Source organism: Orcinus orca, chromosome 17 (genome assembly GCF_937001465.1).
Source record: "Orcinus orca chromosome 17, mOrcOrc1.1, whole genome shotgun sequence".
In the NCBI taxonomy this organism is placed as follows: Eukaryota; Metazoa; Chordata; class Mammalia; order Artiodactyla; family Delphinidae; genus Orcinus; species Orcinus orca.
Window position 1 is genome coordinate 12,826,086 of NC_064575.1, and position 14,717 is coordinate 12,840,802.

General features: G+C 37.7%; 1 protein-coding gene across 1 annotated transcript in view; it reads right to left on the reverse strand.

Moving 5' to 3' along the window:
* CPA6 (carboxypeptidase A6) overlaps positions 1-14,717 on the reverse strand; it is a 264,167-nt gene that overhangs the window by 43,095 nt on the left and 206,355 nt on the right. The window contains exons 7-8 of the mRNA XM_004274947.4: positions 1,079-1,189; positions 501-591 (exon numbers count right to left, since the gene is read on the reverse strand). Coding sequence (XP_004274995.1) covers positions 501-591; positions 1,079-1,189 — 202 coding nt within the window. The remainder of the gene's footprint in view (positions 1-500; positions 592-1,078; positions 1,190-14,717) is intronic.

A 14,717-nucleotide genomic window follows, 5' to 3' on the forward strand; every position in this document is an offset into this window, starting at 1 on the left:
ATGACATCCTCTCCTTACTTGAAAGGTAACTATTATGAAACACGGAATGTAGTGGAAATACATTCGCCATGTGAGTGGTCAGTCAGTGTATGATTGGCAGGTTGGTAGGTTCTAGACAAGGATTTGGCAGCTCTGATCATCTTAGACAGATGAAGGCGGGATCAGTGTTACCCTCAGTGAAAGGATGAATACATTCCACTGGATTTATACCACATAAATGTTTTAGTTTCTGAATGACAAATATTCCTTAGTTTTCTGCTTTTACATCTGTGTTTAAATTTTCAGGATTGGGTTGACAGAGTTAAATCCTTGATCCTTTCATACTTTTATAAAAATGCTTTCATTTTCGTTTGCAAATTATAGCTACAATGTACAACGTAGGAGGTTTTCACATAAACAAAGACATCAGTCTTACGTTGGAGTCCCAGTGGGCTCATCATTTTTGAGAGTGAAAGATATGGTTACCTTTGGATCTGAATCCCTATTAATCCCCAACTTACCGCACCATTTCACCCTCCAGTTTCGATTGGCATCCACTCCACGGCAGCGAAACCTTGAGTTCCTTGACCTTGTTTTTCTCCAAAATCGATCCTAGATGTAATGAAAAAAAGAGGTGCAGAAAAAACACTTAAGAGGTTATTCCCATGCGTTTTAGTAGCTCAGTCAGTGAATGAATCACAGCACGGAGGGGGAGGGAGGGTTCCCTTGGGAATAAAGTCCAGGGCGTGGGAAGAGGACAGGATTAGCATCGGAGACTCAGGTTCATGGTCCAATTTCTGCCACAAACTTTCCTCTTACCTTCTTTTGCCCTTATTTCTTCACAGGCAAAATTGAGTGAGCTGGACTGGACTAGTGATTGTTTTCACAATTTATTTGGAAGGAGAAATCTTTATTTACATGAAATCTTAGACAAAGCCAAACATATATAGGAAATCAAAAGGTTGCTGCTATGCTGGGGAAGGGAGTGGAAGTCTCCTTTGTAGCTCTGGAAGCACTAGGCTAGCTGCCCACCAAGGTTCTTTCCTGTTTCAGGACTGTTTTCCATGATTTTTTCAGTTGGATAGGCAAAGTGACTTACATTGGTCCAGCTAAAATGGTATCCATCAACGTTAAACACAGGCATGATATAGAAATACAGATGATTCAACATTTTTCTCATGGTTGGGTCACTCCTATATGTTAGAAGAGCCTAAAAGACAAAGGTGACATTTTTCTTACAAACTGATCCCAACTGCAGATTTGGAAAATAAACATGAGAAATGCTTTTTATCCATGGGAAATACCAAATACATTGGGTTAAAAAGTAACAAGCTAGGGCTTCCCCGGTGGCGCAGTGGTTGAGAGTCCACCTGCCGATGCAGGGGACACGGGTTCGTGCCCCGGTCCGGGAAGATCCCATATGCCGTGGAGTGGCTGGGCCTGTGAGCCATGGCCGCTGAGCCTGCGTGTCCGGAGCCTGTGCTCCGCAACGGGAGAGGCCACAACAGTGAGAGGCCCGCGTATCGCAAAAAAAAAAAAAAAAGTAACAAGCTAATATGAACTGTACTCTTTGACATCACGTGTTCTTTCTTGAGTCTCAGACTATTTATTACTGATAACATTTTAGCAAAGGTGGCAAAACACATTAATTGGGCAGCCTCTGGCAGTATTTCAGATCTCGCTAAACTTTAGGATGATTAAGAAAGCAACAATTTAGATATGCTTTTGTATAATCGGTTCTTTTTAAGATTCCATTCAATTGTGGACCAAACAACTACCTAAATATTTTGATATCCTTACATGATACATCATAACACAAGCTAGTTATGTCACTTAGTTGTTTCTGTCTAATTGGTAGCAGACTCAAGTCTTGGAACTTACTGCATGGACACTCTATTCTCCCCTGACTTTCCTATAAAAAGTTTAATGGACAATTATTTATTGTGTCACCTTTATCGTGGCTCCTTTGAAATCTCACTCTTGTGATTGGGTCTGACCCCAAGTCTGAAGATTCTGCACTATTTGGCCTCAAAAGAAGAGCATTGAATGTGCTAAGTCGAGTTAAGAATACAAACATTTTGAAATACCATTCCTATGGAATGGACTTTTTAAAAAGTTCTTTTTGACGCATGTTTGTCTATTTGTAAAGGACCTTAGAGAAACACATAGAATATTTGTAACAGTGGCTGCCGTGGGGAGGGGGACTGGTGGACAATATATGGGAAAGAGTATTACCTTTCATTTTATACCCATTTGGATTGTTTGAATTTTAACCATATTAAAACACAATTAAAAGTAAAATAATTCTTAAATTATACATATATCTTGCTTTGGAAAATTCAATACTTAAAATTTTAATTTTCTTTTACATCCAGTTAAGTAGAATTTCTGAACCCATCATAAGCAGCATTCTGTATTTACACAGTGAGAATTCTGTTCATAGTGAGCAATCCAATAATACAATTTATTATTAGAAACTATCACTATATTAGAAATAGTAATGAAAATATAGATATATCCAAGAATATAAGATATGAGTTAAATACAATTTTATTAAATATAATTTAAATACATATGGTATTAACAAGTTGATAAACATTAATACAATTCTTTTTTTTAACAACTTTATTGGTGTATAATTGCTTTACAATGTTGTGTTAGTTTCTGCTTTATAACAAAGTGAATCAGCTATACATATACATATATCCCCATATCTCCTCCCTCTTGCATCTCCCTCCCACCCTCCCTATCCCACCCCTCTAGGTGGTCACAAAGCACCTAGCTGATCTCCCTGTGCTATGCGGCTACTTCCCACCAGCTATCGGTTTTACATTTAGTAGTGTATATATGTCCATACCACTCTCTCACTTTGTCCCAGCTTACCCTTCCCCTCCAACCCCATGCCCTCAAGTCCATTCTCTAGTAGGTCTGCGTCTTTATCCCCGTCCTGCCCCTAGGTTCTTCATGAACACTTTTTTTTTAGATTCCATATATATGTGTTAGCGTACGGTATTTGTTTTTCTCTTTCTGACTTACTTCACTCAGTACAATTCTCCTTTATTTAAGACTCAATAATTTGTTGGCCAAATAGCTTCAGTAGAACTTTCATACATGCTTGAATTTCTATTAACAGTCCAATGCCTCAAACTAGGGGAAAGTTCTGGTATGTGATTGTATATACCCTGGAATTTTGTTTTCCTCTAATAAACAGAGGTCCTCCAAAGCTTGGAGGAAGTCTCCTGGTGGGGATGGCAGAGACAAAGCAGTATGATTAGCTAATAATCCTCCCTTAAAGTTACAGGGTTGTGGCTTTCCATGCCACTCTAGAGAAGAAGAGATGCAAGGAAAGAGATTGGGACCAACAAGGCAGGAACAAAGGGGAAGGAAAAAGTCATGGTAATTTCTCTCTCTCCTCTCCTAGCATTGGGATCCATGGTCTATTTGTCTCAGTCCTAACGGGGAAGCCTCCGCTTTTCCAAGCACAGAAAGGGTGTTACATGTTAGCACGTAAACGCCAGACTTGCTGGAGACTTGCATGGGGACTTTCTCATCTTATCCTGCCTTCTCTCCCTCCAGTGCAAATGACTGCCATACTTTTGTATTGGAGAGAGTATTATGATCTTCCTTTTTAAAAATTACAGTATACTTCAAGCAGAAAAAATACAGAGAAGAATATGTCATCCATGTGCCCACAAACTACATCTTGCCATATTTATCAAATCTTTTTAAAAGAAAATCAAGACATTATAGATAAAACTAAAGCTCCCTTTTTATCACTCTCAGATCCCATTTTCCTCCCCTCCACCAATCAGTATCCTAAACTTGACATCATTTCCGTGCATGATTTTCTGTTTTGCTTCATACATATGGATTCATGAACAATATATGTGTATGCTTTGAAATTTCATGCCAGTGCGATCATGATGTGTCACTCTTCAGTTGGCTTTTCTCTGCAATATTATGTTTTTGACACTTATTAATTTGATGATTTATTCATTTTAACTGTTATATGGCATTCCATTATAGGTAAATGCACAATATATCTACCTCTTATTTTGTTGCTGGACAGTTAGGTTGCTTCTGATATTTCATTGTTACAAGATTGCAGTGAACATTCTTGCACATTTCTCCTAGACATGTGTGACAGTTTCTTTATGATATATATCTAGGAATAATTTGCTGGGTCATGGACTTACATACCTTCCACTTTAATAAATGTTGCCATTTTCTGTCTAAATCAGTAAATACTTTCATTTGCAGTGAATGAGAGTTCCCATTGTTCTACAACTTACTAACCCTGGGTTTTGTTAAGATTTCAATTAAAAAAAATTAGTGGGTATGAAATTATATTTTGTTGTTTTACTTCATATTTCCCTGATTATAATTTATATTGAAAAGCTTTAATATAATGGCAGGTCATTGTATAAATTGCTCACTCATATTTTTGCCCATTTTTTTCTATTAAGCTCTCATCCTTATACTCTGAATATTAATCCTTCGGTTATACGCATTATGAACATCTTCCTTTCTTGCAGCTTATTGCTTCCTATTTTCATCATGTCCTTGTACTGATACATGTCTTTAATTTTATCAACATTAAATGTATAAGTTTATTTAAGAACCCATCTCTGCCTTAATATCATAAATCTATTATCTTGTATTTTCTTCAAAAAGCCCTTTTAAAGTTTCATTTTAAATGTAGGCCTTAAACCTCCCAGAAATAATATTTTTTACATGATATTCAGTTGGGATTTTTTTGTTTTTATTTATTTTTTGGCTGCATTGGGTCTTCGTTGCTGTATGCGGGCTTTCTCTAGTTGCTGGGAGGGGGGACTACTCTTCGTTGTGGTGCGAGGGCTTATCATTGAGGTGGCTTCTCTTGTGGCAGAGCACAGGCTTTAGGCGTGCAGGCTTCAGTAGTTGTGGCACACGGGCTTAGTTGCTCCGCGGCATGCGGGATCTTCCCGGATCAGGGCTCAAACCCATGTCCCCTGCATTGGCAGGCAGATTCATAACCACTGCACCACCAGGAAAGCCCCTCAGTTGGGATTTATTAATTTATTTTTCCACTGTGGAAGCCCAGTTGCACTACTGTACTCATTTGGACGGGTCGTCTTTTACCCATTTAGGTAGTAGTATACGACCTCTGTCAAGTATCAAGTTTTCTTTCAAGGGTGGAATTGCTCTAATGCACTTTGGTTTATATCCATTCACCAACACCACACCATGGTTTACATAGAATCTGTTGAGTTTGGCAGGATGTCTCCCCAAACTGTCCCACTTCAAAACTGTCTTGGCTATTTTTGACTCTTCTCCATTTACATGAATTTTGAAACTGAGGTCGAGTACATTACAGATGTTCCGTTCTATATTAGGTTGTTTATTTTTGGTCACTAATGGATATTGAATTTTAGCAAATAATCTTTCTTCATGCATTAACATCATCATATAGTTGCTGTTATGATCAATTTCCATAAGTAATTTTCTATCATTAAATCATCCTTGTATTCCTGGGATAAGCCAATTTGGTTATGATATGTACTCTTATTATGTTGGCTGGATTAAGGTTGCTAATATTTACATCTATATTTTTGAGTGAGACAGGCCTATAATTTCCTTTCTTATTTTGTCCTTGTCTTGCTTTGGTATCAGGGTTATATTACTCTATTATTATTTGGGGAGTAAACCATCTAGGCCTAGAGCAGAAATGAATTAAATATAAAACAAAGATATGGTAGGGAAGATGTACCTTTGATTTCTGTTTCATTGCTTTCCGCTCTTTATTGTTTCTTTCTTTCATTGACTCTCTTTCTAATTTCTTGAGTTGAAAGCTTAGCTTATTCATTTGGACACCTTATTCTTTTCTAATATATTTATTTAAAACTATAAATTCCCCTTCAGTAGTACATTAGCTACATTTTATATGTTTTGACATATAATTTTACTTCCATTCAGTTGTAAATATTGAAAAATTTCTTTGATTTCTTTAAACCATGAGCTCTTCATAAATATTTTTATATTTTAAATTGTGAGTTTTCTTTGAGTCATATTTTTATAAATAGTTTCTAACAACTGCATTACAGCCAGAGCATATGGTCTATGTGATATAGGTTCTTTGGTATCCCTTGAACCTTGCTTTACGGCCTAGTATATCGTCAATTTTTGCAAAGGTTCCAGTTGTGCTTGAAAACAGGATTCATCCTCTAATTATTGGGTATGGATTCTAGTATGTGTTTATTAGATTAAGCTTAGTAATTACACTGTTTTTAAAAAAATTTTTTAAAAACAATTAATTTGGCTGTGCCGGCTCTTAGCTGCTGTGTGTGGGATCTTCATTGTGGCATGGAGGGTTTTTTCGTTGCGGCATGCGGGCTCTTACTTGTGGCATGCATGTGGGATCTAGTTCCCTGACCAGGGATCGAACCCGGGCCCCCTGCATTGGGATCATGGAGTCTTAACCACTGGACCACCAGGGGAGTCCTTATCATCTATAGTCTTACTAAAAATTTTTCCTGTCTGCTGTCTTAATCACTGAGCTGTATTTAAAAACTCAATTATTTTAGATTTATCACTTTTTCTTGTAACTGTCAAATGTTTTATATATTTTTAGGACATTAACATGGCTTCATTTTAATTTAGTTAATCAATTAATTATTTTTTGGCTGTGTTGGGTCTTTGTTGTGCCGAGCGGGGGCTACTCTTCATTGTGGTGTGCAGGCTTCTTATTGCAGTGGCCTCTCTTGTTGCAGAGCACGGGCTCCAGGCGTGTGGGCTCAGTAGTTGTGGCTCCCGGGCTCTAGAGCACAGGCTCAGTAGTTGTGGCACACGGGCTTAGTTGCTCTGCGGCATGTGGGATCTTCCTGGACCAGGGCTCGAACCCGTGTCCCCTGTATTGGCAGGTGGATTCTTAACCACTGTGCCACCAGGGAAGTCCTCACATGGCTTCATTTTAAAGTTCTTCATTTCCAAACACTACATTAACTAAGGAAGCTGTCCTCTAGTGTTCTATTCTGGAGTGGATCTAATTTCCAAGACTTGCAGAACATGTTCTTCGTCTGACAAATAAACAGGGTGTCATCATATTGCATATGCTATATTTGTGATTTTTTTAACTCTCTAAGAATCGCAGCCGTTCTCCATCTGGTCAGACAAAATGAGAATGATCACAGTGTGATGACTGTTCAGTGCTGAAGAGGACCATTCAGAGACCTCCTTGCTTCAGTGCTTTAAGTAATAGGACATAGATGATTTCTCTTTTATGGTTTAGGTGATGTTTCTAGAAAAAAGATGATCATGTGACTTTCTATTTCCCATTACTCTAACACATGATAACTGTGAAGAACATGGGGGTATGCTTTCCTTCTAATAGGTAGACTCCTTTTAGCAATCAACTCCCACCATCCATACACACGGAAAAGGAGATGCCTACTAATCAGGTTCGATCTGGGCTTTCCAAGTTCAATTTCTTGACTACTATTGTTGCTTACAAGGAAGATTTAAGTAGTTGTGATCTGAAAGCCAGTCGCAAAACAATGCACCACACGCCTCAGTGTGGCAGCCTTTAGGTACTACACTCACCTTCATCAATCTATTGAAAAATACTTGGCTGAAATGGATTTTGATTTTAAGTTAAAAGATAAAGTTTTGAGCATAATCTTCTGCTAGGAGAACAATATGTTTGGTATTAGGTTATGGAATTTCTGAAGTTGATGAAGAGAGACAAAGCATGAATCTATTTGGTACTTACCACCTAGCAAGACTACTTTGACTTCCCTATCAATAGATATACATAATATACTAGAATTCACCAAATAAACTTTGGTTAAATTCGAAGAAAATTTTTGCAACTACAAAAGTCTTTGTGTGGTGCGACAAGGTTAGGCCCAAGAGTTTCCCTCCTTTTCATTGTTTTTGGATTTATTTGGTTGGGTGTTGTTTCTTAGAGCCCCATGGCAACCTGGAACGTGGCATTGTTTTTGAAGATCAGTGTTGCTGGCTTTTAAAAAGGTACCTTCTAAATTTTCCGTTATTCTTCTTCTAGAATCACCACAGAAGACCTAAAAATAATAACCACACATTCAGTGAAGTACATACTGGGAGAACTAGTTGTTATAGCTGGGGCCAAAGGAAAGGCACAGTCGCCAGTCAAGCTTGAAGAATGTTCTCACCTAGAGTGGAGTGGAGTAAAATTATTTAGGGTAGAAAAATTTGTAGCACCAAAGTGGGTGCATCTTGACACAAAGGAGGTATTTACAATTCAAAACTAGGAGAATTAATTAGAGCAGGAGAGGATTCCACGGAAATGTTTAAAAAAGGGAACGTAATCTATAAAGATATTTGATGTCACACTGTGAGAAGCTCATTAAATACAATGTGGTAACCAAATAATAGTTTGGAAGCAGCATGAGCAAAAGGCTCTGTGAATGAAGGGTGGAGAACTGGAAAACCAAATGTGAATCTAGTTATTTTTTTTTAAGTGGCAAACTACTTTATTTAGTAGTGAACTGTACTTACTTTTAGAATGCAGAACTCAAATGTCATATCCTAAAAAAAGTCCATCCTGAAGCTTTGGCATAAACAACTGGGAAAATATGTATTTGTATTAATGAAATAAGTATTAATATAAAGAGAGAATTCAGGAAAAACAGGTCACGAATCTAGTTATTTTTATACTTAGTTAATTTATACTTAGAACCTCCCAGAGGGCAGGTGACAATTGAAAAATGTTATCGATTATCTCTATTTTCTATTAAGAGATATAGATAAATATTTGAAATGTTTTGTATCACCAAGAAGAATATAACATTAGCTGCATGTCCACACTACTTTTTTTCTTAAGTAAAACCACTTCATGTTTCTAGAACTTTTTTGAGATAACTTTAATAACAATGGTTGGTTGTATTTTCTCAGGGCCAGCGGAGTAGAGGCCAGGACCCACTCTGTGGCATTATTAAAATCTACTACGTAAGAATCTTTTACCTACAGAAAGAAAATACAGGAGCCCTCACTTTGCATGGCTCTGATATACACGAATTTCAGTAACCATGGTTTAGTTAAATGATATCAGTCCTCCAAGTACAGCCCAAATTTGCTACTAGTGCTAGGTCTTAACGCTACAAATCACTATGCAAATTACAGCTGTGCATCTAGTTCTGTGACAAATTGTGCCACTTCTTTTGAAGTCTGTAGGTGTGTGATTGGTCACTGTACCTGTGTTACTCAGTTCACAGACAGACAGCAAAGTGTGTAGCTGTGTTGCTCCCTTGTCTTCTGGTGATAAACCCGTGTGGCATTTTACAAAAATGGATATAGTAAGAGAGAATAGGCCAACAAAGCTTAAAGTGCAGCAATAATGCAGATAACGCAGAGGGGAAATGTGACTCAAACGTAAATGTAGTTATAGAAGAAATAGCTGATGCCAGGGATGTGGACACAGCCATCATTCAACTCTAGCTATGCAGCCAGAGGAACTTAGTGAAGACAAACTTACTGACGTAAATGAGGAAAACGGTCGTACTGGAAAGGAGGACGATGTCCCAGAAGAAATGAAGCTGTCAACATTTCACATTAAAGGAACTCTTGCAGGTATTTTTCGACATTGAAAGCACAAAGGAAAAAAATACTGGAAGCTGATCCCAACTATGAAAGGAGTATGATAGTTTGCCAAGGCATAAAAAGATGCCCACTTCATGTTGTAAGTTATATAATGAGAAGGTAGGTAAGCACTACCCAAACTACCCGTGATAAAGCTTGTCACAAAGAAACAAGGCATTTAATTATCAATATTTCTAATGTTTTAAATTATCGTGTAATAAATATTTCACTATATTTTGGTGATTCCCTTACACATTTATAACAGAGTAAGAGAGTATTTCATCTTTTGACAAAAATACGTGAAGGTCATAGAACAAACATAATTTTCCCCATTGATTATCGAGATAGATTGTTATGGCTTCAGGTTGCGTGGTCACTTCTATTGAGACAGTCCTGCACTTGTGTGCAGGAAAAGTGAAGACTGCCTGTATAAACAGTGCCTGTATAAACGATGCCCAGGACATTCTCAAATATTGAATAGTGGAGTGCAATGGATGCAATGGCTTTCAATTCAATTAAAGTGAACAAACATTAATATAGACCCTGCTATATATAAGACATTATAAATTGAATAAAAAGGGAGAAAGAGCTCGGTTGGAGGGTGCAGAGGATTAAAGAGAAGATTGGGGAGGGTGAGAAGGATGGGAGAATATAAGGAGTTAAAGGCACTAAAGGGCTGGCAGAAAACAAATCAAAATGTTGCAATTACTGGGATGGTAGTGAACAAAGTCAGAGAATTAAAAAAAATGCAGATCGTTTTTATAAGATGAACTATTTTTTTATTATGCCATTAAGAACAAAGACTTATTTGCTTACTCAGGTGAACTCACTAAATATTTGATCTGGCCTTAATTACCCTCTCAATTATTTATTCCCTGGCTTTTGGCACATTTTATACATACAACTTAAGTTCTCTTCTTTAAAAAGCTTATTTTATTTTTAGTAATACATTCCTTAACCAAAACTCTGAGTTTCACACCTACATTTGAGGGTTTATATTATGTTTTTACCTTTAATTTTCAGCAAGACATAATGAGACTAAAAAAGGTGATGATGTAAAAGGAGTGGTTTTGGGGAAGCTCTTGGATTCTGGGAGAAAGAGCCTTCCCATTCTGGAAAGCTTTCCCAGTTGCAGGACGTCTCCCACAATGACTACTCCAAGTCTTCCTTAGAGCTCTGTCCTATACACACAATCCCCCATAGTCCCCAGATATTACTGTTTACTCTGCTCAGAATCATCAGCTGGTTCTTAGAAAATCACTCCCTTTCCTGAAAGTCTCCTCTTCCTGTTTTTGGTTATTTGAACTATCTACATAGTACACCTGAATCACATGCCAGGTTTGGGCACCAGGATTAGCCATCCTTAGTGCCGAGTGTAGATGCCTGGGAACATGTAAACGGAGGTGGTTTTCCAGTGTAATCAGGCTGGGCCTGGAAGGGTGAGGTTTCACATCGCATAGCAGCAGAGGAATACCATGGTTCACCTGGGAATTAAGGAAGTTTTCCTTTGCTTTTTCTTCTTTCTTTTCTTTCTTTTTTTGTGCTGCTACCTTTCTGTAACAGGACCAAATTAGATCCACCTGCATATTATGCTTCTTCAAAGTCTGGAAGAACTTTCCATTTCAGAGCATTCTTGTCCCAGTTTTCCCATGGATCATCTTCTCACAAACCCTTGCTTTGTCTTTGGTCTGTCACTGAGTTAAATAGAATTCATCCATTGATTTTAAAATACCTGTAGGAATATATGACTCAAGCATAAATGAGTTTAGTTTGAGAATGAAACTATTCAGTTTTGGCTGGGTTAAATTTGTTTAAAACATCATTTTGGGTTCTGTTTAATATAGAAAATACGGAAAATTCAAAAAAACATAGAGAAGAAAAAAATCACCCATAATTCTTTTAGCATTTAGTATATTTCTCATGTATATGTATCTCAGATATAGATTTTACAACATGGAAATTATAATGTCCATGCTAGGTTTTTTTTTTTCAGATTGTAATAAATTTAAAAAATTAAAAACATTTTTATTTTTATGTATTAATTTTTATTGGAGTATAGTTTACAATGTTGTGTTTCTGCTGTACAGCAAGGTGAATCAGTTATACATATACATATATCCACTCTTTTTTTAGATTCTATTCCCATATAGGTCATTAACAGTATTGAGTAGAGTTCCCTGTGCTATACAGTAGGTTCTTATTAGTTATCTATTTTATACATAGTAGTGCATATATGTCAATCCCAATCTCCCAGTCCATCCCACCCCTCTGCCCCCTTTGGTATCCATACATTTGTTCTCGACGTCTGTGTGTCTATTTCTGCTTTGCAAATAAGTTTATCTATACCATTTTTCTAGATTCCACTGCATTAATATACGATATTTGTTTTTCTGACTTACTTCACTCTGTATGACAGTCTCTAGGTCCATCCACATCTCTACAGATGATCCAATTTCGTTCCTTTTTATGGCTGAGTAATAGTTCATTGTATGTATGTACCACATCTTCTTTATCCATTCCTCTGTTGATAGGTATTTAGGTTGCTTCCATGTCCTGGCTATTGTAAATAGTGCTGCAGTGAACACTTGGGTACATGTATCTTTTTGAATTATGGTTTTTTCTGGGTATACGCCCAGGAGTTGGATTGCTGGATCATATGGTAGTTCTATTTTTAGTTTTTTAAGGAACCTCAATACTGTTCTCCATAGTAGCTGTACCAATTTACTTTCCCACTAACTATGTAGGAGGATTCCCTTTTCTCCACACCCTCTCCAGCATTTATTGTTTGTAGATTTTTTGATGATGGCTATTCTGACCGGCGTGAGGTGATACCTCATTGTAGTTTTGACTTGTACTTCTCTGTTAATTAGTGATGTTGAGCATCTTTTCACGTGCTTCTTGGCCATCTGTATGTCTTCTTTGGAGAAATGTCTATTTAGATCTTCTGCCCATTTTTTGATTGGGTTGTTTGTTTTTTTGACACTGAGCTACATGAGCTGTTTATGTAATTTGGAGATTCAACCCTTGTTGGTCACTTCGTTTGCAAATATTTTCTCCCATTGTGTGGGTTGTCTTTTTTCATTTTGTTTATGCTTTCCTTTGCTGTGTGTCCATGCTGGTTTTTTTAAATTTTTATTTTATTGATGTAGCAGCATGTCACAGGCAGTTTCCCGTATCTTTAAATGCTCCTTTAATATATTTTATAAAGTCAGGGCTATCAATCATTTCTTTCTATGCCTTCCTCCTTTCTTTGCTTTTATGCTTGGAAATGTCTTCCTCACTTGGAAATCAAATGAATATTTCCCAGAGTTACTTTCTACATATTCTATGAATAAAGACTCTGGTCAAATTTGTCCCAGCAATGTAGAATTATTTGAGGGAAAAATTAAGTGCTATACATAATTCTGGGCCAGCTAGCACCAGCCATAGCTTGACATACTCAATCCTGGAGATTGACATTTTAAAACTCTCAAAAGTGAACAAAGCCCAAATTACCTCATTCAGTTGGTGATGATTCTGAGAAACGAAGCAAATGCCATTCCATCAGCATTGGCAACAAAGAATTAAGTGGCCTTTCCACAATTAAAAAAATAAAACAATGAAAAATAAAAAGATGTTAAAAATGGGCTGCTGTTGAAAATTGCTTGCCTACCCCACTATCAATATGACTCCCCCCTGGACTTCCCTGGTGGTGCAGTGGTTAAGAATCCACCGGTCAATGCAGGGGACACGGGTTCGAGCCCTGGTCCAGGAAGATCCCAAGTGCTGCGGAGCAGTGAAGCCCGTGTGCCACAACTACTGAGCCTGCGCTCTAGAGCCCACGAGCCACAACTACTGAGCCCACGTGCCACAACTACTGAGCCCATGTGCCACAACAACTGAAGCCTGCGCACCTAGAGCCCGTGCTCTGCAACAAAGAGAAGCCACCGCAATGCAAAGCCCGTGCACCGCAACGAAGAGTAGACCCCGCTTGCCGCAACTAGAGAAAGTCCGTGCGTGGCAACAAAGACCCAATGCAGCCACAAATTAATTAATTAATTTTTAAAAATTTCAAGCTTATGAGAAAAAAAAATGACCCCCCGAACTTGTGCCAGAACTGCAGTGGTGAACTGTTGCTATCTTCTACCCCTTTCCTGTCTCTTATCGGATTAAGTAATACAGTCAAGAAAAGTATTTGAAAACAATTCTGTTATGGTTGGCAAAATCACTGGAATTTATTCTTGGATGTCTGTTGCCCAAATTAAGCCTGTGAATCAGGTATTCGGTCATTTGGCTGCTTACTGAGTCCCTTTAACCTCTCATCAGAGAGTATTTGATTCTTTTGGTCCTTGAGAATCAAGGTGCATGAGAGCAGTTTTTTTTTTTTTTTTTTTGATGGTCCTGTGTCTCTCTCTGCAATATCCACAGTGCCTGGCCTGTTGCGTGGTAGACACTTAGTAATTACTTGTTGATTAAATTCATCATTTAACCTGCTTAATGTAGTGGTGTTGGGTTCTTCCCTTCAGACTAGTGATACTGCCAACATTTCAACCGATACTCCCACAACTTCAGTGACACCATTGCTCTCTCGGGCATCTTTGACCCATCCTGCACTTTTGTCCCCATATCAAGCCAGTCATCAATTCCTAAAGACTTCCTTTATTGGTGCTGCCTTCTGTGTTTGTGTCTTATCTCCCCAGTAGAATTGTAGTAAATGAATTGAGAAGAGAGTTAATGTCTTGTAATTACAGTACTTGTACCATTACAGAACTTAGCAAGCTGCCTTCACATAAAAAAGTATTGCTCAATAAGCCTTTGGTTGAATGAATGAATGAAGGAAGGAAGGAATGATTTTTTTCATTTGAACTATATACACCCTTTCTTTACTTTCCATTCCTACATCTACTCTTCCTGTCCACGTGTAGATTCTTGCCCTAAACACTTCTAGTTTGTTGCCCTCACTCTGGGCTCCTCCTTTCTATCATCCATGTATCACTGCCTTTCATTTTTAAACTGACAATGATGCATGCTTTTCATTACATATCAGTATTTTCTCATTTTTCTTTATCGGACCAAACTGTTGGCTTCCGAGGCTAACTATAATTTTTCAGTCAGTCTCATATTGCGTTAGAATCTACTCACACAGACTATAGCCTTTGATCTCA